We start from the raw sequence: 23,408 nt of genomic DNA, 5'->3' as shown, positions 1-23,408 counted from the left end.
GGGGGTGGTCATCAGAGCAGCTGTCTGTGTGAGGACATGACAGTCTCCCGTCTCCAACACCTGTTGAATGGTCAGAGAGGTCTGGCGAACTGGAGAGAGAGAGAGGCAGTTGCCTATTCACATAGAAAGTGTTTTCTCATGGAACAAATATGCTTCCATTTTATTAAATGTATTAATCCACACTGAGTCTGAGGCAGTTTGATGGAGATCCCCCCACATTTTTTATGCTCCAAGTGTAATCTGAGCAGGCTGCTGTGTATGTGTTTTGGATTTTTTTAATCGTATCAATTAACCATTAAATACAAACACTGCTGATTCCTTCCCATGGAGCTGACTTGCAAACTTTTTTTGGTTCAGTAAATTTCTGGTGTCAGTCAGCCTGGTGAAGGCAGTTTGTCCAGCCGTGTCTTCCCTGCTTCCCAGGAGTTGCCGCTGACAGACGGCTGCTTCTGTGGGCAGAGATGCTGAACGCAGGTCGAGTGAAAAGTAGAGAGGCTGCAGAGAGGCAGAGAGTGTAGATGGACTGTTATGCTCAGATGACACAAAATTCATTTTATGATAATGTAAGAGAGGAACAAAGGTGACTATACAGTTGACGCGTTGCTCTGGATTCCGCCATATTTCTCTTTTGGTCATTGCTTTGGCACTGTGCGTCCATAAATTTGGGGGGGTCAAAGCTTCTAAGGCTTTAAAGAACCAGGAGCTAAAACAGTCTGTTTCAGACAGAGGCTAAACTGAGAGGCAGCATAAACATTCAGGATAAGATAAAGAAGGGTTTATAACTGTAAATCATGCAAAGATATTCCAGTAGAGCCCCAGAATAAAAATATAGATCTGGAAATGTGTGGGATACGTCTACTTTAACATTCACCAGAACAGTGATGGGAAATGGTTAAATGTGGATCAAAACAAATGAAAATGAACATAAAAAACATAAATAAATGATTGAATAAACAAACATAATCAGAGTACAGTGATACATTATGGAGTAGAGCTTTTCCAATAATTGGGGTAACAGTTGAAGCATCATCCCCCCCTTGTCTTGAGCCTGAACTGTGTAACCTCTAACAACATTTGATTTGTGTTGTGGTGGAGATGTGGGGTTAAAAGATCACAAATAACAGTGCCAGACCATGGAGGGCTTGTTTTTTTACAACTCTGCCCTTTGAGTGTTAAGATTCAAAATATGGGGTGCTCATGTTGACTGAGCACCAAGAGGGTCTCCCAGTCTGTAAAAAATATATAATCATTAAAACTGCATCAGAAATTCTAGAGAATGCATAAGTATTCATGGAATGAAAAATAAATCACCCAGTTCGTCTCCCTTCTTTAAACATTGACTCTGTGGATACATGACATTTCTGCAGGGCACTGACACAAATCCTTTTCTGTCTTCGCACCCCCACTCCCCCCTCCAACACCCTGTCTGCAATGAGAGATTCCTATTGGTGTGCTTGGACACCAGCCATCAGCTCCTTCTCACTTCGCTTTGGGCCAACCTTGTCGATACCAATACAGCCCCACTGCTGTTTACGCTGTTGATGGTGCCAAAGCCAGTACTGCATGACGGTGAATGTCCCACAGAAAAAAGGAGACTGATATAGGCATATCATGCACTCTGTCTGTCAGCTTGTCAGATGCGCCGTATGTGCACAAGCTCTCATCTCATCTGTCTGACTAACTCGTCCTGCTTGTCCATCCATCAGTGGCTTTGTCACTCTATCTGTCTGGCTTTGGCTGTATCCTGTCCCTAGTTTTTTTGTGTATATTTTAGCTACCACATAACCAAGGTGACAATGATCCTTCCAGGGGGTGTAGAGATTTTTTTCCCGACAAGGTTTGTTATGTTAATTCTGTCGGTGGGTGTCGGGTTGTATGTGTCTGTATGTATGATGTGGAGCATGTTTGTGTCTGGCAGTGTGTGAATTTGCCTGGGATTGGCAAAGGCGGCGTTTAATCCACAGGGGGTCTGAGTTGCCCGTCTTGAAGAAATACATAATAACCTTTCAGATGTGCTGAATGTCACCGCAGTGATCTATGGGCAACATTATTCAGAGTGACAGATGTGGAACTTGTCAAAACAACACAACTCAAGTTTGGCAATGTGTGCGTGGGTTTCGGTTATTTCATCTTTCATGCTTGCTGCAGTGCACATACAGTACATTAACTAATGCATGTGTGTCATTTGCCTATTCCTTCTACTTATGAGCATGTGTTTATGGAGAATCAAGAGATAATTACATAATTAATGAATCTGTGTGTGTATTCATCTGTACACGTGTCTCATTGTATTGTACTGTATGTGTTTATGTATCCTGTCAGTGTGTGTTATATGTGTTTGGTGTGTTTCAGTGTACAGTATATGTGCCCTAGTATTCTACAGTATATTTTTGTTTGTAGATATGTGTTTCACCATATGTTTGTGTGGAGGGAGGCAACGTGTTTACTTTGCCCCACATACCTGAGCCTCAGCAGCAATACAGCGGGAGTCACAGGCAGAGATGACAGCATGAGAAAGGAGCACATCTCCTGCTGAGAGAGAAGCAGTTACAGAGTCTTAGGCAGCGGGTGATGGGTCTTTGTGTGTGTTAACGGTGCGTGTGTGTGTGTGTGTGTGTGTGTGTGTGTGTGTGTGTGTGTGTGTGTTGGGAGTCATTTTTTAAGGTGCAGTGTGTAGTATTTAGTGGCATCTAGCGCAACGACTTGGCAGATACGGAATGTAATATTTATAGGTATGTTTTAATTAGTGTATAATCGCTAGAAAATAAGAATTGTTGTGTTTTTGTTATCTTAGAATGAGCCCTTTATATCTACATAGGGAGCGGGTTCCCTTCCACTGGAGTCCACCATGTTGCACTGTCATGCTTCTACTGTAGCCCAAAACAGACAAACCAAACACTGGCTCTATAGCCTTCTTTTGCAAGTTTCATGGCCACCGTAAATTCGCCTACACAATTGGAAAGGGGGGTGGAGGGGAAGAGAAAATAGCAGGCAATGAGTGTCATAACGACTCTAAAGAGGAGACAGCAATAATGTCAAAAGATGCTGATGTGCTCCTGGAGGGAAAGTGAGAGAAGAGGCAGAAGAGGAAGAAAGGAGGGAGTCAGAGTGAGTAAATGAAGCTGAAGTGAGGGGAGATGAAGATTGAAGGAATAGGGAGAAAATGAGAAGAAAAGAGAGAGCAAAACTCAGGAGTAGATGAAGACGGAGGGATAGAAATGGGGAGTAAATGTGGAGTTAATTGGAGAGACATTGAGAGTGAGTGAAGCTGCAGCGCAGCAGACTGAGACAGCGATGTAACTGTGCTACTTATAGACACACACATCGTGAAACCGCCTGCCAAAAAGGCAAATGAGGTGAAATTGTGCACTTTTCAAATGCTGAGCAAGAAGACTGCACATTTTAATTTGGCTACCAGTGCCTTAAATTGGCCGTGGTTTGGCAATGATAATGTGCAATCTCTTTGTGATGGTGGTATGTGGTGGAGAGCAAACTGGATGTTCATTACAGTCAACAGGAGAATGATGATAAAGTCAGTGCTGGCAGAAAATATCACCCGCTGTGCCTGCTGATAAAACTTGGCAAAAAAAGTAGAATTTTCTCGACTTTTTGCTTTCAACTGGTGAAGCGAGGATAAATCAGATGTTTAAAAATTGAAAATCAATCCACACCTGATTCATCAACCTGTTCTCTTTGAATCCTTTTCCAACTAGACAGGCGAGAGCGATGTGGTGAATGAGCAACTTTTTTTCTTCTTTTGACTGCCGAGGAGAATTATAACAGATTTTACTGGGCTACTCCAACACTTGACTTCCTCTTCATATATTGTAGAAAATTAGTTAAAGGTGCCCTGTGGAGTTTTCTTATAAACAAACTAAAGTTAAGTCTACATTCAATGTGTCTGACCAAGATCCAATAAACATCAAAGTCAAAGTGCCTTTATTGTCATTATATTGTGAACAATACAACACACAGCATATTCTCCTCATAACATTTTTGCAATTGCAGTTTTTTAAAAACATTTTAAATTGTGATTTATTTACATCCATGCCCAATCCAATCCATGTCTACTAACAAGCAGTAATATTCTTCACTGTCTATGACAGTATACTGCTGTCAATCAGCAGTATAGTTTCCAAACAATGGCAGGATTTTAATCATATTGCAAACAACATTTCATAAATGTTGTCCCCTCGTGCTACAAGTGGTCAGAAATTCCACAGATTATAACTGGATATAATTTGATATTTTTTTGATGAACCATTGAGTAGGAAGTCTTGATTTTTTTTAAATATTTTATCGACTGTGTGTATAAATGCTTTTGGTGGGTGGAACATATTTTTAAGGTCAGGCTCAGGCAAACATCTGTGTGGGAAAAAAGCAAGCATAAATTGACAGCTGCACACACAGTTACTAGATCGTTTAAAACAGCCGTTTCTTCTGCATATAAAAAAAAACCGTATAATATAACCCATACTGAACTACTGTATGGGCTTCAGTCTGTTGTAATGTAAAGAACATTAGAGTTTTTCATTTTTTGTCTGTTTGCTTTATAATTTCCTTTCTGTTTGCATAGCTGCAGTGATGCCTTTGTAAGTCAAAACATTGCACCATTACATTTTTTGAGAGCTTGCATATTTCAGTTTGTGGACAACCTCTCATTTTCCTTTGAACCTCTCTTTAACCAAAATCTCACTGGCGAATTTGAAGCAGTTTGGTTGATTGACACACCGCACCACGAGCAGTGTTTTTTAAGGCCACAGCGTGAATGCCACATTAGCAAGAGTGACAGAGAGAGATCAAGTGAAGCTGGGGAAAAAGAGAAAGCTATGGATGAAGAGAGGGGTGACATTAGTGAGAGCGAGAGAATGAGAGCGAATGGGAGAGAGAGCGAAGCATCCTTTGATGTTTGTTGGTTGATCCGGCCTGCTGTTTAGGACGCAGGCAGGTATGGTAAACATCTGAGGCTTCTTCAACCAGGAAGCTTTGATCACAGCCATGCGGAGGGATGATGTTGATGACTCAGTGGCGCCAGAATACTAAGGAGTGGCCACTACACAAATACACACACACACACACATACACACACATATTACTGTACGACGCAGAGATTCTTGCATCATAGGACACACAGACATGCTTTCATTTTTCTCCTCTCTTCCTTAAGCTTTCATTTCAACTTTTAAACTCTTCACTTTCTTTTTATTCTGACTTGTGTGCCCAACACCATAAAACCCTTTTACACACATTCTTTTCCACTCATTGTGGTCCAAGCCTCAGAATGAACCGTTTACATCCAGATGAGAGGCAACAGCCAAAAGCCGAGTCCTTCAGCCGCATCTGACTAACCCCACCAGACAATTCAATTGCTTTGAAAAACTGAGGAGAATCTGTGAGACATCAGGGAATTAGTAATGAAGCAAACCATCATATCATATTGCACAGGTTTACACACAGTCAATATTAAAAAGAAATGGCTTGAAGGGGCAGAACAAAAAGCTGAAAAGACCATGAACTGAACGACATGAACCTAAACAACAGCCTGCTTTGCTGGCACATTTTAAGAGTCTTGAAAGCAAAGAAAATAGGATAACATTTTGAAGATCTATTGTCTCTTTCTAGGCATCCCTGAACCTAATTATCAAGTTTTCGTCCTTTCTTCCTTTTGATAGTGGAAATTATATTGACAGTCAATATCCCAGAAATTAAAAAAAAGCTATCTTTCTCTGGAAATGAAAGATAATCAAGTTTTATCACCCGGAAAATAAGAAGTGCATTCACTATTTCGTGTCCCGGTGATAAGAGTTTACACAGAATGAGTAAAAGGATTAGTGGAACTTTTGTAATTTTGCTTGTACTTTATTGTAAGCTACCTTAAAACCCTTTTGTGTAGACTGTTTATATCATTGTATTAGAGCTACTGTGGAATAATAATGATGGGGAACGTTTTGAGAACTTTTTTTTGGTGTGTGTGTGTGTGTGTGGGGGGGGGGGGGGGGGGGGGGGTCATTGTCAAGAATAAACTCTAAACATCATACATGTTTTTGACTGTTAAATTATGGTTCAAGAGGTTTCAGTCACTCTGTCATGATATTAGAGGAGTGCATTATCTTACTGAGATGATGAGATAAGATGAAGTTATTACTCTATTACACTGTTAATTGTTGAAGCTGCTATAGTCAGTATTGTTATATTTAATGTATGTGAATGGGTTTATTTGTACCAACCAACTGCAGATCCCCTCAGCTTTAAATCAGTTTAACATCTTTTGGCTCAATGTTTTGCTTTTCTGGCCTGTAATTTTACTGTCTTGGTTCGCTGTCACTGCTCTCATCAGCCTTTTTTCCAGAAAAAAAAATATATATCAAGAAACAAAAAAGCAGTCAAAGAGCTAAATGTTTTCCACAAGAGTTTGTGCACTTTAAGAATTACAAGTTTCCAAAATCTACATCCTAACTTAAGAGCAAGCCAATTATTCAGGAATAGTCATATAGGAATTTCCTATTATCAAGCTAATCACATTTAAAGGTGCAGTGTGTAATATTTAGTGATATCTGAAAGGGAATATTATATGATATGATGTTCATAAGTATGTTTTAATTGGTGTGTAATCACCTGAAAATGACAATCTATGTGTTTTTTTGTTAGCTTAGAATGAGCCCTTTATATCTACATAGGGAGCGGATCCTCTTCCACGGAGGCCACCATGTTGCATTACCACGTTTCTACAGTAGCCCAGAACAGACAAACAAACACTGGCTCAAGAGAGGACCTTTTGTGTTTTTCTCAAGTTTCGTGGCCACCATAGGTTCTCCTACACTTTTGAAAAGTCTAACTAGATGCCAATTAGTCCTAGACACTGGTCCTTTAAGGAGTAATTTTACACCTGACTAAAAAGCATCATTCTGCTGCCCTCTCTGGTTAAAAGTTTTAAGTCTGAGTTGGGTGTGGTCAAAAGTGTGCTCTGCTGTAGCTCTTACTACACCCAAGGGTGACGCTATGGTGTACTGATGCACCCCAGAGTACACTTTTACATCACTGCAGCACGGTAAGAAGTTCAAGTTGCTTAAAATAATATTTTCAGGGGGTGTTGATTTATTCTTCAATAACACCATAATCATAAGCATTCATAATTTTTAATATATGTCAATTTTTTCCCCTCAACAATTGTATTATGACAGTTTCATGCAAATTTTTCGGATAAAGTATTACACAATATTGTAATGTCTGTAATAGTTTTAATGGGACCTAAGCAATGCAGGTATCAACACATATGTATGCACATTGACAAAACGGCCCAGCAACAACACACACACACACACACACACACACACACACACACACACACACACACACACACACAGTTCTGGGAGAAAGAGACATGCCGTCAGTGTGAGTGCATTCCCATGTCTTTTTGTGCGGTGCAGTGTGTGTGTTTAATTCCAAATGAAACACAGCTTGAGAGGTAACACACACACACACACACACACACACACTCGTCCACACATAACTGCACACCAACATGTACTGCTTAGCAGATCGGAGTACAGTGGCACACACCTGCACACACACACACACATACACACCTGCTGCACACATAGTTTCCTCTTGCCTGGGCATATTAGAAATGCAGACAGTGTCACAGGAGCAGGGCAGGGCGCTGAGTAGCTTAATACAACCTAATGTATCCTGGCACATTAGCCCTTTCTTGGATTGAGCATCCTCACCCATCGAGAGCCACTTTACCAAGTTACCATTTAACTAACCATACACGCACACGCACACACACACACTGTATCCAGGCATGCAACCAGACACACAAATGCAAACGCACTTCATCGTATGCCTAAACACTCAGATGGTAGTCATCCATAAATGTATCAGTGCCCAATCAATAGGCAAAGCACATTTGTCTCAGATGGAAAACCACGGTGGTACAAATTGAAATGAAAGACAGAAAAACTCCTCCTCCATCTGCTCCTCCTCCAGCTGGCCTATTCCTCTTCTTCTGCTCTCTGTCGACTTCTCTTCTGTCTTCTTTTTAACTCTCATTTCATGCAATCTCATTATTCCCCTCTCAGTCCCCCTTCGTCCTCTTCTTTTTGTCCTCATTCGACATGTATCTCCATTCCTCCCCTACCTTTTCTCTCTTTGTCTCACTCCCTCTTTCCCTCCCTTTTCACTCCTTTTTTTATTGTCATTCTGTGCATTTCTCCCTCTGTTTCTCTCTCTCTGTCTTTTCCCCTTTAGTTGTTAATCAGAGTTGATTGGGAGCAGAGAGAGCTGAGAGGAGCTCCCCAGTGGATCAATGCCTCTAAATGATCTGTTCAAGGATCCCTTTAGAACCTGCAAAACTCGCTCTGATAGGGCACTGAAGCATGAAGGCACTCATTTCACATCTAACTCACTTCCTGATTTGCCCTCTGGGAGAAAGATAGGACTGCCGTTATAGGGATAATTTGTCCCAAAGCTAAATATCCCACTAACCGAAAGTACTTAGACCAAAATGTCTTCATTCCAGGCAATCAATTACTGCCAAGGTGAGGGGGAAAATGATAAATTTGTTTAAAATGCTCAATCTGTGTGCGAGTCATCTGAGACGTCGAGATTGCCCGACAACTGGTTCTGTTTATGCTTATTTGATTGAAGATATTTTCCTGTGTCTCAAATTTACAGAGCGTCAAGATGCCATATTTGATCATGTGCAGCAGCTGAATTGTAAATGTATTTGGCCTGGTACATTTGAAATTAAATCTATCGTAGCCATGGTAGCAATGATATTAATGACGAGCACCAGAAGAAGAACCAAGACACATATGAACATGCCCACAAAGAGATTTGATATTACTCTACGATATCGCATCAATTTTAAAAAGGTTTTGAAATGTTAGATGCTTTACCAGAGACTGTCTCAAAGTGAACTTGAATTTTGAATTACTGCGGGCTGTTAAAGATGCAAAAACAAAGTCATACCCTTGGGACACATATTATTTATGGAGTGCTAATTAATAAAATATCTAAAATATCAAATATTCAAAAAGTACTGCTGTATTGTATTCTCTCACAGACGGTTGCTGATACAAAAGAACAATTGTTCATAAAACACAGTTGTTGTGTATTTTAAGACCAGTGTTAAACACTTTGGGTGTTAGACGTAAATATTGATTGAACCATATTAGAGTTGCAGGCGTTTAGTTGATTAATTATTTGCCAACTCTTAAATGAAAAGCCATGAATTTTGATAATTTATTAATCATTTGGAGTCATTCTTTAAGAAAAAAAATGTCCAAATTCTTTGGTTGCAGCTTCTCAAATGTGAATATTTTCTGGTTTCTGTTACATTCAACAGAATGTCTTTGAGTTGTGGACTGTTGGTCAGGTAAAAATATAACATCTTGGGCTTTGGGAGACAGTATTTGTCTGGTATAGTCTCATACTGGGGCTGTAAACATTGGCTTGTTTTGCATTGTGAACTAAGATTATTTTAAAGGATGGGTCTGGTGATATTCTAATATATACTATAGTTACTATTACTACTATTAAGTATTATCTGTGAAGCCAAAGGCTGTTATATCTCTCCTGTACCATAAACATCCACTGTTTTTCAAAAACTGTTAAAAACACATAAATGAGCCACACCATTGCACTGAGTGACATGTTTCTTCATTACAGTAAACATGGGTGATGTAGTGTAACTTGAGTTGATATGACACACAGTTCAGCCGACATAAACACCAGCTTAGAGCGCCAAATATGTATTAATCCACAACTGAAAATCCACAACAAATTTTGCTAAAAGCTGGAGAATTATTCTGCCTCCTTCAAAATGTATTTTACCTTTTTCCTTCAATAGGAACAAATGTGTTTCTGGGCTTGAGTGTGAAAGACAAGCTAGTAGGAAAGTATTGAGAGAATGACTAACATATTATTGGTTTTGCTCTTTCATGGGATTTGTTTACAATAAGAAACATATAGAACGTTGCCAGCCTCATCCTCTAAGAGAGATGGTTTCAAGATTGTACACAAAAGTTCAGCTCACATACTGTATAAGAAAAACTGCCAACAAAACAAAAACATAAATGAGCCTGTATTATGAAGGAAAAAAATGCAGCCATATGTTTTTAATGTTTTTAATGTTTTATAACCGTTTTGCGGAGGCGATTGGAAAGGGATCAAACATCAACTGAATTCAAGCACTACCGTATGTATTTCCATGTGTTACCTGCAGGTATTTTACAGGCTGTTGTTTGTCTCAGTGCCAGATGGAGGAACACAGCAAGGAAAACTGCCACAGTATATACACTCTACAACATGTAATGTTTCTTCTTCAGTAACCTCTGACCCACTTCTATTCATCATGCCAACCTCAGTGATCCGCATGTCTATAGAACTAAGTGGACATTCACCACAGCCGCCTCGATACGCTGCTTCAGGCGGTGGGATAATAATGTGTGCGCTACCATCACATGACCCACTTCTCTAGAGTATCATACCAGTACGCTCATCTAAGCACTCTGACTGGAAAGAAAAGCCTATATTCCAAACATGCTAATAATCCCCATGAAGCATAACTCGCTGAGCTCTATTAAAATGGAATTGGTTACTATGCAAAATTCAGCCGTCAGCAGAGAGATAATTATTGATTTTTTTTTCCTTCTTTTGTTTATCAAATCAGTAAAGAACACCCTCCAGGATGTTTCTATTGCAAATTGCCATCACTCAGGTGGTTTAAAGACTCTCTATGCATTTGTGGGCGTGTCCTTGAGCAATCTTGAGGGTTGCTGTTTTGTTGCGGGCTGTAACCTCTGATCTCCCTTTTGGTACAAACACAAGAAACCTGCTAACAGGGATCATTCAATCATTTCATAATTATGATACACAGCATGGACTCTCATTGCAGTGTCCTTTACGCTGTGCAGTGAAACAGAAATTCAATACAAGCTGTAAATATTCATAGTTTTGAAGAGGACGTATAGTTTTTTCTCTAAATATATGGCTCATACTATCTCATTTTACCTCAGTAAACTATTCTCACAGCCCTGTCACCTCTGCCCACTGATTCCACATATATTCTAGAGCCAATTTGTAATTATTTTTATTCATGAAGAAATTTAAATGTATTGTTTCCTCTGTGTCTTGCAGGTTCTGGCATGGAGAGTACAGGGTGGCAGTGAACATCAATGACTATCTGGACATCTACTGTCCCTACTATGAGGGTCCTCCGTCCCATGGGCGCATGGAGCGCTACATCCTCTTCATGGTAAACCAGGAGGGCTACACTTCCTGCCAGCACCGGATGCGTGGCTTCAAGCGCTGGGAGTGCAACCGTCCCAGTGGTCCTGATGGACCCCTGCGCTTCTCAGAGAAGTTCCAGCTCTTCACCCCCTTCTCCCTGGGCTTTGAGTTCAGGCCTGGACACGAGTACTATTACATCTGTAGGTTATTAGTGAGGTAGTGTGTGTTGCTGTGTGTGTGTGGTGGCAGATTTTGTCTGCAGTTAAAGGGTGTTTGTTTATCTGTTTGTTGTGTGTGTGTGTGTGTGTGTGTGTGTGTGTGTGTGTGTGTGTGTGTGTGTGTGTGTGTGTGTGTGTGTGTGTGTGTGTGTGTGTGTGTGTGTGTGTGTGTGTGTGTGTGTGTGTGTTGTCCACGCTACTGCTCAATATGCATTTGTAAATGATATGTAAATATGCAATCAACAGAAGTTGATTGAGTTCTCAAACACAGCCCACGATCATGCACCCACAGGTGTGCGTAAATACACCTTTCATCTCTCAATCTCTCCCCCTACTCTCTCACTCTCTTTATTTCTTGATGTATCTCACTGCTTCTGTCTAGATCATAAATGGTATGCTCAGCAAAGTGGTAAAAATGTCACTAGGCGTAGTTTTTAATCATTTTTATATTAGCTGTATTGATGTTTTTCCTCACTTCAACAAGTCATGTATTAGTATCACAGATGGGCTGTGCCCCCTGAGACAGTTTTTCTGAACAGAGTTAAAAAGCTATCATTCTCCCACCAGGCATGGACAAATAGTAGCTTCAAATTACTCTTAAACATTGTTTTCAGCTGCTCGCTGTGCCAGATGGGTGTGATAGATTTACTGCATCCGGGCAGTTTAGTGCAAGATCAGTTGGTAATAACAGAAAAGCACATTAAATTGACTTTCAAAAGCTTTCCTGTCAATGTCCAAACTTTCAGACACAACACAGAAAAATGCTACTTTTTCTGTTTGGAAGCTGCAGGAGACAGCAGGCTTTTGAATAGATCGCCTTTTTAGATCTGCATACCAGGCAGGCAAATATGCAGAAAGCAATGAGTTGCTCTCCCCAAGTCTAAAAACTGTAACTGCAAATGTAATAAACGGAGTTGGAACTATCTGTATTTACATAGATACAGTTGAAACTTTTAAAATACACATTTGTCCATGAGATATTTCCCCAAAATGCTTTGTAAGAACTCATTTGTAAGTATTAAAGTTATGTAAGATTAATTCAATAATTACTCAAATAATCCCATTAGTTATTTCTTAATTTACTTTTATGGTATCTTGTTAAGACTTTGTCTAAGATGATGATTCTACTTTAGAGCAGCATTTCTGTCACTATAGAGCTTGCCATGGGTCTCTTCACTTCTCCCTGTGTTACTGCAGCACAGTCGGCTAAATAGTGATCTTAGCCTTTGGAGTTGCTGCATTCTCACCATGACCCCTGATGAGATGATGGTGTCAGGTTGGCGTGCAAGTGCGATAGATTTGTTTGTCAAGTTTTTTTTGCCCGTGGATAGTAATTCTGACCCAAATGTGATATTCTCTCTGTTCAGACACCGGCAAGAGCAATCAGCGAAGGCAAAAAAAATATGTTCCCTGCAGATTTTGTCACAAGTTTGAATTCAATTTGCCATAGCGTTGCTTTGTTTAGATATTATTTGTAGCACAGTAACACAATTTTGTCATGTAAGTTAATCACTGAAATCCAAAAAAGATTAAAGTGACACAATTTGACAGCTGATAAAGTAGCTTTAAAAAAAATGTGTTTGCAAATATTTCTTCCGAGTCTGGTGTCTGCACTGTCACAAAGACACAGCAGGTGAGAGTCAGAGAGCTAAAGAGGCAAAGATAACTGCCAACCGATGTCCTACTGCACTAACACACACACACATACACACACTCTTTTGTTTTCAGTCTCATGTAAGGATGGACAGGGCCCCTCCAGAGTTGTATAGTTGCTGACTATAGTATTGTGTTTCTGGGACCCCTGAGGGCAGTGTGTGTTCCACAAGACTGGTGTGTGTGTGTGTGTGTGTGTGTGTGTGTGTGTGTGTGTGTGTGTGTGTGTGTGTGTGTGTGTGTGTGTGTGTGTGTGTGTGTGTGTGTGTGTGTTATTGGGGGGGTGGGTTGGTTGTGGGGTCAGTTGTCAAGCAATTGTGAGTCCGTGAAAGGCCATGTCCATCATCTTGACTGACAACCACACACACATTCTTGTCTCTCGCTGTCTCTCACATGCATAGATGAACACACACACACACAGGGTCACACACACATGCACTTTAACCATCCAGCCCTTCCGATATGTGTGTGTATGTGTGTATATGTGTGTGTATATTTGTGTGTATATTTGTGTGTATGCATCTCCTCTCCACTGATAATCCTTGGAGTAAAACACCATCGATCTTTGACGGTGATTTGCGGCCGGACCGGTGTGAGTGTGCGCCCGCGTGTGCACGTTTGTGTGTGTATTTGTCATGTGGTTGACATGTTGACAGGTCTGCTCCACCCCTTACTTCCCCCAGCTGCCATCTGATGAGGTTGAGTGATTTTCAATGGGTTTTCTGGAGACGATGGATTGTGGATGTGCTGGGAAACTGAAGCACTGGGAGAGCCGATAAGACCTTTAAAAAAAAAAAATGACAAAAGTGAAAATTGTTGGAGGGCACAGAGAAAAGGGAAGGGGATAAAGGAGAGGGGGTATATATCTATCCACTTCTAGCCCTTTTGCCCTCGGTGTTGCCATTGTTCAGTGAAACAGTAGGGAAGTCAAAACAAAGACACACAACAGGAGAGAGGGCTCGATATCAGGTCGGCCGGGATTCATAGGAGACCACTATATACTTTCTCTGGGCACTGTAAGGGGTGTAGGTGGATGATTTAAAGAAGTTTGAGGCAAAGGAAGTGGGCTACAGGGAAGGGAGAAAAGGGTAGAAGAGGTGAAGGGCAGACAGAAGGATGGAGAGAGGAGTTATGGGCAGAAAGAGAGGGAGGAGAGGGCAGAAGAGGGGTCAGATTTATTTCCTGTGCGCCGTGGATCTTGATGATGGTCCTCTCTGGGGTCACTGTGGGCTCTAACTATACGGACTTCCTCAAGGGAGAAGGCCAATAGGTCTCCACATACGCTTCTGCAAGCACCAGTGTATGTGTACTTTCTTTTACACATCTGTGTGTGTGTGTGTGTGTGTGTGTGTGTGTGTGTGTGTGTGTGTGTGTGTGTGTGTGTGTGTGTGTGTGTGTGTGTGTGTGTGTGTGTGTGTGTGTGTGTGTGTGTGTGTGTCTTCATGTGTAAGCAGTCAGAGCTGGTCACCATCTCCTTAAGGGTCTCCAGTTCTATTTCACATCAGAGTGAGGTGGGACTAAAACCCAGGTTCAATTTCATTTACTGTACTTTGAAGTTTGAATCACAGTAACTTTTTAACATTTTTCTCATTTTTTGGCATTCAGCCGGGGCAGCACAGTGTCTCAGTGGTTAGTACTGTCACCTCACGGCAAGAAGGACCCAGGTCTGTAGGGAATTTGCATGGATTTCCGTTCCCATTCCAAAGACATTCAAGTCAGGTCGATTTGAGAGTCAGTATTTCCCTTAGGTATGAATGTGACTGTCACTGAATCCCACAGTGCCGGCTGATCCCTCATAGACTTGTTTACATTGCCTCAAGTCCTCAGTATGTTTACAGGAGTTCACAAGCTTGGGAGCATGGGTTTAAGAGAACTTAAAAGGACATAATATAAAAAATTCTCCAAATGCTTGAGGCAATAAATGCCATCAAGGAAGTAATAGGCTAATGATTACATTAATGTTAAATTAAAACAAATTATAGAGTGGTAACACAGAAAATACACTTCTGACTTTATAATTCCTACCCTTGCTATTTTTCAGGCAAGTCATCCTCCAGCGAACACAGTTATTTTCACTGTGCCTGTGCAATATATAACTTACCTGGTTATATATTGCTCTCCCTACCATCCCATCAACAGCATCCCGCATTATTACTTGGATGATTGGTTGGTGTTGGTCTGTTTTCCTTATTATCAATAAATCCCAACCAATGATGTTTTAGTCAGTCTCTCAATACTGTCTGATTTCTGTCGTTACTGGGGCACTGAGTCCAAAGCCCATTTGCTGTGGTTTTAACCATCACATAAGCAGGTGTAATCCGTGTAGTTGCTGGTGAATATTTTCGGCTGCAGATTAATATACATAGCACATATACATAATTTATATTTATAGCAGCAGGACAGTATATGACTCAATATAAACTACAATGCACATGTTTATGCCCATGTAGGACTTTTATAACTAAGAGCAATGGTGTAGTTTGTGTGTTTTCAATAATTTTTGGAGAACAGTGGAGGTCTAGGTCACAGAGGAGTAAGGAGTAAGCTACATCACCCTCTGACTACACAGAAAATACTTCTTTGTAGGGTATATTGTGAAAATATAAGTATAGCGAGTCTTTTCCTTAAATGTGGAAATCTTGTCATTTTGAGGGTCCTTGTGTCAAATCTTTGTTTTTAATTTGCTTACTGTTGATTACTAGACAAAAGTATATATAAAGCAGTGAGGAGGGGATGAGAGAGTTAATAGGAGCCCACATCTTGTTTTTACCCCAGGGCCTGCGGGTCAAAACACAGTCTCTGTGACTCCTGGAGCAACCGACCACCTGATAATAAGCACCATGACCCTCCCTCTGTGACAAAACAACATGGAGAAAAAAACTTTTATTAAATGTCCTCAATTACTTTACGAGTGCAATCAGCAGCACAAATCGCTTTATCTCTCAACTAATCTCTCCTTTCAATCTCTCCGCCTTTTACAGCGTCTCCTCACCCAAACCATGTGGGGCGGGCATGTCTAAAGCTGAAGGTGTATGTCAGACCTCCAGGTAAGTCACGCTCTGACTACACACACACACACTCACAAACACACACACGCACGCACACACACACATTCACAGGTACACACAAAGGTCCAGATTGGCTATCAAAGTAAAATTAGGGGGGAATAAAAGGTCTGATAGAATGCCCCGGCAACACTCTCTGCTCTGATTCACAGACCAGCCAGGCAACACTTTAACACCTTTACACACACGCTGAAAAGACACACACACACACAAACACACATACTGACACATTCACACATAAAAGAACACACAAGTGTGCATGGGTGAGCGCGCACAAGCACACAGGCACAAAGTGGCATACGCATTTCACATCAAATCACATCACATCACACTGGGTGTGAGCGAGACCTTCTGTCCTTGTAGAGAAAGAACAAAGTAGGCTGAAAGTGCTCTCTAAAAAATGTTACCAAACCTCAACATCACTCAACTCACTAGATTTGCTCATAAGAAATAAGAGAGCAATCTAATAATAAACCTATCGCATACAGTAGGAGTGTAATCTAATGATAGACACTCCATATTTTTTAATAAAATTACCCTCATGCATCAGCCTTGTGGTAAAAGATAAAGCATGACTTTCTTGCTACACAATACGCTTTTTTCCGAGCAGCGGGCAGCCTGGTAAGATATACTCTTTTGAAAATAACTTCTTCATAAATTGGCGTAGACAGAGTGCAGTGCTCACACAAGTGTGCCAGGCTGGCCTATGATTATGCCGTTTAAAAATAACTCAACAGAAGATTGGCATACATGGGGATCAGATTGCGGTAGACATTACGCTACACTTGCGTTATCTTGAAAATCTACCTGTTCACCTTTTCAAAGGCAGATTCTACCTCATGAGTTTTCAGCCAAAGCCCGACTAAAGAATGAAACCTGGGTAGTAACATGTCTCCCCAGATAATGACACGGCTTTGAAGATCTTCGTAAAAGATGAGAGTCGCCTTTGCAGCTTTTCAGGCTCAGATCGTTCCACATTGCACTAAGGGGGAAGGAAATTCTCTCCTCCTCCATAATTACTGAAAACATACATTCTATTATTCTGTCATTGCTGCTGCTCCTTTTTTTTTATAGATTTTTCTTTTTTGTACGTTTAAAGTAATCTGTCTGACATTGCAACTTCCATCTCATCTGTGAAATACTGTCAGTAGAGTGAGCTCTGAGCAGTTGCACGTGTGGATGTGTGTATATGTATCTTTGTGTGTGTGTGTGTGTGTGTGTGTGTGTGTGTGTGTGTGTGTGTGTGTGTGTGTGTGTGTGTGTGTGTGTGTGTGTGTGTGTGTGTGTGTGTGTGCGTGTGTGTGTGTGTGTGTGTTTGTGTGTGTGTCAGCTGCTCCAGATTCCTAGTCTCTGTGATTAAACTGTAATTAGGTTGGTTAAACCCCCTGCAGAGCTCAGTTGCTGTCGCCAGTTCTCCTCCTCCCTTTCCTCATCCTTTTCTGCCGTCTTCCCTCTGCCTTTCCTCAGCTGTCGAAGGGTGCAAGATTTGTGGTTTGCCACTCTATTTCCACCACTTCCACCCCCCCCCCCCCCCCCCCCCCCCCCCCCACACCAATGATTTCACTTGTCTACGCATTGTCATTCTGTAAATCCATTTCCTCGTTCATTCGCTTCGTTTTAGATTGTCTTGTCTTTGTATCTGTCTGTGTGTCCCTCCCAGTTCAGATGTTTTGTCGTTTTTCTTTTCTCTCGTCTCTCTCTTTCAGATGGGTCGGGATATGATTCTCCGGAGCCCTTCCTGACTGATGGAGGTCCAAGCTGGAGGCCAGGGTCCATGGCCCTGTTAGCTGTTCTGGCCTCAATGCTCCTGGGACTCTTCTCCTGGCTGTGACCCCTTTCCCCTCATCCTGGAGCTCCCACCCCATGGTCACTGGGCTGGGCTGGCTGTCCCTCTAAATCCACCACCCCTCAGGGAAGCCCTCTGTCTCCGCCCCCCCCCCTCCTCCCTTTCCCACTTCCACCTCTATACGACCACCAACCACCCCCACTGCCAGCCCCCTCCATGGCCCAGCCACGGACACCCTTCTTAGGCCTGGCTGAGAGGGTCGGGTCTTGAGCTGTTTGGGAAGCGGCCCTTCTTCTGGTCTGGGTGAAACAGACGTGTTGCACCTCTCAGCTGATAAACACAAGGGAAATGTCTCTGCACTCATATCAGGGGGTCCTTTTGATTTGACTATTGACTCTTGGCCACTGATGGGGTAGATGTAGCCATGGCTATGATTAAACTTGTCGTTCCAATGCAATTCCTATCATCCAATCACGGCGGGATGCATTAAGCGATAGGCCTGGATGCACAAAAATTGGATTTTTTCTCACATTGCTATCCCATTCTCAAAGCAGGAATTGGAAGTGGCCAAGCTTGCATTGTAATTGGAATTCTATACTATCTGGATAATTTCCAAGTGCAACCAGAATAAGAGCAAATGTACAGCGATGGAGAGGAGAAAAGTGGCTCGGCCTGTGCAGAAAAGAAAGGGGAAAACAATAAGGGCACAGATTTAAATACATAGGGCCGTGTGGGAAATGTAATATTATATGTGTTGATATTTTCAGACCCAGTGTAGATTCATGGCAATGTGATATAAAAACAAAACATACAGTTTGATTCTTTCTGAGACGCTCAGATGTCACGTCATAATGACAAGTATAACCATAGCCTGTTCCTGGGGGAGGGTGGGGTGGTGTGGGGGGTGTTCTGGGTGGGTTTGGTGAGGTGTATATTTTCAGGTGGGGTGTGTTTTGTCTTATTCATGTTTCTAAACAAAGCATTTATCACAGCCTGGCCAGCACAGGCGTCTTCAGCACTGTCTAATGTCGATTGGGTCGGGTGACTTTTGGAACCATGACTTTCTCATGTATGAATGTACCACTGGTCACCCACCTCTTTGTCTTTCTGTATTATTATGACTGTGGTCACTTACAGTACCTTCTCTCGGACTGGCAGGACGAATGGGACGGGGATTTTGGGGGGGTGGAGGTAGGAGGGTGGGTGTGGGCGTGGGTGGGTTTGGGGGTGGGGGTGGGTGTGTGTAGAGGCTGAAGAAAGGATGAGCGGAGGACAGGTGAGAAAAGGAGGCGACACTCAAGTTGCATGACCACTGTGAAACCTTCAGATCAATCTTGTTTGTAATGATGATATATTTTTTCATGGGGAAAATGAGAAACACCCTGCTACCGCTCTCTTGCTCTCCCTGAGACTTTTCAGACATCAAAAGGAAAATTCAACCTCTCTCCTCACACAGTTTCTCCTGTCTGGCTTTCAGTCGTTGATGGATTAGCTTGTGCCGGGAGATAAATGGACCCACAGGGTGAAACTGACTGGAAATCAGCCCTCAGAGCCCAGGCCAGATCACTATGGACGTAAACACTGACTGAAGCTGGTCCTGAGTCTGAGGGTTAAACCAATAAGGGAAGCGCATAGACTGTGGCAAATGAGGCGAAGTGTGTGTGTGTGGTAGCATCACAAAAACACACATATGCGCATGCACATATACACACACACACACATACACATACACGCACACGCAGATACACAAACACACACACACACACATGCAGTCTTTTGATAACAAGACTTTTCCTCTGAGACGGTGGGAGCATTCATGGACATGACTAAAAAGGGAACTGCACAAAGAGAGAGGGAGCAGAGGAGGGAGGAGGAGGGAGAGAAAGTGTGTGTGTACCATGGGACTGAGACTTCTTTAATGTTGGGAAGTGAAAATAATGAGTAAGCACTGTGAACACACACACACACACACACACACACATACATACATACATGACGACCCATGTACAGATACACACACACGTACAAATATACGTAGAAAAGCACACGCAGATATAGACCTTTAAAAAGACATGGCATGCACATACACACAAACACACACACACACACACACACACAAGCAAGGGGAAGCACTTCCTTCCCTGTTTCATCTTATTTTTGTAGCATTTAAAATCACTGTTAATTACTCCTGTGTGGGATGCAGTGATGGGGTATAGCCTGTGGAAGATTAAAAAAAAAAACATGTGTCTTCTCTTCTTCTATTCCACTGATGCTGTCCTTCTATCGTTCTTCTTCTCTGGTTTGTGATCCATGGTTGGTAGTGGTAGGATGCCTCCAGGTCTGAGCGTCATGTATGAGTTTGTCTCCTTTTCTGTTTGTGGTGTTTTTGTGGAAGCTGACCTTAGTCATTAAAGTCAGTCAGTCAAAAGTAAACACAGAAGTCAGAGCAAGGAGAGAAACACACAAATAAAGATTGTCTTTTTGTCTACTCAAAAAAATCAAGCCAAGTGAGTGGAATTTCTTCAGTGAAAATGTGAATTAATTTTCATTTGATGTTTTTCTTTTTTTTCCTCCCGCAAAGGGCAGATGATTGTATTCATTTATTAGACTGCACCTGGGTCTTTATTTTGCCCAGTCTATCATCCTCTGACGTCAAAGTCTTTGGGACGGTGAGCATTGAGCTCTGCCAGTCAAAGCATGAAATTATTCAGATGAAATCACCCTCTCCGATCTTCAGCTGTATCTCCCTCAGCGATGTGACAGCTAATCTGAACTGCTGACAACATGGAGACTGAATAGTCTGATAGCCTTTCCTCTCTTGTTTCCATCAGATTTCTAGCAGGGTGGCCTACCAGTGAGGGAAAGTAACAAAGTGCATTCGAGTTCAGTACTGTAATTAACTGTAATTTTGACATACTTCTATTCCACTACATTTCAGAGGGAGATATATTGCATAGCTGTAGTTACGTTTCTGATTAAGATTTAACACAAAAACATTGTCCTTTTTTGTTTGTGACAAAAATGCAGTATCTACAGCACATCAGGCCCATTGTTATATTTCAGATGCTTAAAAGTTGTCAGAAATTACACCAAACAGACATATTTCCCCTTTAGACTTGTAAGATGTTGTCTTTTATCTAAGTATTCCAGGACCAAAGAGATAAAAATACCCAATATTTTAAAAAGTCATACAGATAAGTGTGCAGAACTTATTTTTTTTCATCTTTCCATGCACCATTAATCGCATCCCCCTGGACCCTAATGAACATCGGTGCATGTTTTTCTTGCTGTAATCATTCCCTCTGTTCATACTGGCCATTAAGAGATCCCTTCATAAGGCTTTTTTCAATGTAAGTGATGAGGGACAAAACCCACAGCCCTCCTACCGTGCGAAAATGTATTTAAAAGTTTACCTCAAGCTAATATGAGACTCCATCCATCCAAATTAGTCGAATCAAGTCAATATATTTCAAAGTTACAGCCTTTTTAGAGCCAAATTCCCTCTTTTCGTTTCTATCCTTCATCCAGCTGAACAGGAAAACACTGTCCATCGAAGCACAGAGGGGACTTTTTACTAAAAAGTCTAACTGTGGAAGATATCCACTTTATTGGATGACCTCAGACTGCTGAAGCCTCATACATGATTCAAACTTTCAAATAAATGTTTTTCTTAGAACAAGGACTGATGATTTTATCCCCCTTTTACTTACATTGTGAGCACATTTTGAGGGGGTCAGTATAAAGTGGAGGACTCATTGCAATGAGGTAAACCTGTTAAAATCATTCATTTGGGAACCTGACTATTGTTTAAGAGACCTGAAGAATTGTGAATCTATTCTTTAATAATATTCTACTTAAGGGCCACTTTCCTGCAGAATGAATACTTTGCTTTTTTTGATAAGTAAAGTATTATACTATTATAATTTATTTTGAATACAGGACTTGTACTTGAGTTCTATATACAGTAAGTTTGTACACACTTTGTCATTCGAGGGAATGGGAAGGTGTCTCCAAATTGTTTGACTGGTACTGTGTATAGAGAGTTACCCTGGAATTTAAAAGGTTCAACCCCCCTCCATAGCTGATATATCTATCAAAAGTCATGTGTCCTTTGAGCTAGACATGGAACAATTACATGCTGATGATGTCTAAAAAAAAAGTGAATATAAAATGTTTCCTCTCCTCTTTGAGCTCAATAGGTTTTCATTAGATCCAGACATGAATGGACAGACAATAGAAACTTTTCCCCATCGGGGGTTGTAAGGGCCAATGCCAGCTTGAAACATTTATCAGCCCTATTTTAAAAGCGTTATTTGAAACCACTGACTCGTCTCTTTTCGCAGCGTGATGCAAAAAGAATATCAGAAACATTGTTTTGGGGGGAAAACTGAGGTGCATGAATAATAGATGAGCCCCGACTTTCCATGTTTGGCCCTCCTGTGCAAAGCAGGCTAATGGCTATCGATGTCTCTGGTTTCCATCAAATTGCTTCATATGAGAGCTCAATTCAAACAGAGAAAGAGTATATTCTAGTGAAAGCCGACGAGGGAATGAAATTATCTCTGAATATTGAGACGCACGCTTGGTCAGCCATTCTATGTCCTGACAAGTATCGGGTACCAGCCGAATTAGCCTCTAACATAAAATTAAACCTGATCAAGCAAAGGCCTCGAAACCTTCCCATGTCTCAATCCTTGTGAGAGGAAAGATGAATGTGTGATACAACTGGAGCTGTGCCAGAAAGGAACAGATGTGCTCCTTGAAATCATGAGAAACTAGTAATCTGGGCTATGTCACTGACACACATGCACACACACATACACACACTTGCATTATATCCCCACGTATTTTCCTCTAGATCTAATTAATCATTTGATTATTTAAGCTATTTTCATTGGCTGGCATACATGTGAAACAATAATTGGCGAGAATAAATTTGGCCTATATAATGTTGGTTTTAGCAACGGCCAAAAAGGAAGGCCAGAAAATACAGATGGCGACCCATCTCTGTTCTTTCACTCTGCTCTGTTGCTTTTCCTTACTCTCACAGACACATTATTAGGCTATAGGCTAATCTATTCTCCTCTCTCCCCTGTACTTTTGTCTCCTCATATTCAACTAACAGGCATGATTTAGGAATTATGGAATTAGGGCAGCGCTCCCATCTCTATTAATGAGGAACGGCATGATGAAAGAGCTTGATCCTGAACGTGCCATCTGTAGTCACTATTACACATTCACTTAATCTCTCCTTCTCTCACTACCTTCTATTCTCTCTTCCTTCCCCCTTCCTTCCTTCCTCTCTCACTTTCTCTCTCTCTCTCTCACTCTCTCTCTCTCTCTCTCTCTCTGACACACACATTTATACCTAGGTCATAATTACAGAGGAAATACTAATTCTTAGTTCTTCAAGCACTGTTGGATGTGGCGTGAAATGGTGAAATGGCACGG

At 41.5% G+C, this 23,408-nt stretch overlaps 1 protein-coding gene across 1 annotated transcript in view; it reads left to right on the top strand.

Annotated features, from left to right (window-relative positions):
• Positions 1–18,002, top strand: part of efna2a (ephrin-A2a) — a 78,380-nt gene extending 60,378 nt beyond the window's left edge. Inside the window, exons 2-4 of the mRNA XM_062440477.1 lie at positions 11,143–11,435; positions 16,088–16,153; positions 17,878–18,002. Of these exons, the coding sequence (XP_062296461.1) occupies positions 11,143–11,435; positions 16,088–16,153; positions 17,878–18,002 (484 nt within the window). The remainder of the gene's footprint in view (positions 1–11,142; positions 11,436–16,087; positions 16,154–17,877) is intronic.
• The last annotated feature ends 5,406 nt before the right edge of the window (positions 18,003–23,408 follow it).

The sequence above is a fragment of the Scomber scombrus genome, chromosome 19, assembly GCF_963691925.1.
Source record: "Scomber scombrus chromosome 19, fScoSco1.1, whole genome shotgun sequence".
Classification (NCBI taxonomy): domain Eukaryota; kingdom Metazoa; phylum Chordata; class Actinopteri; order Scombriformes; family Scombridae; genus Scomber; species Scomber scombrus.
This window is presented reverse-complemented; position numbering and strand designations above follow the sequence as displayed.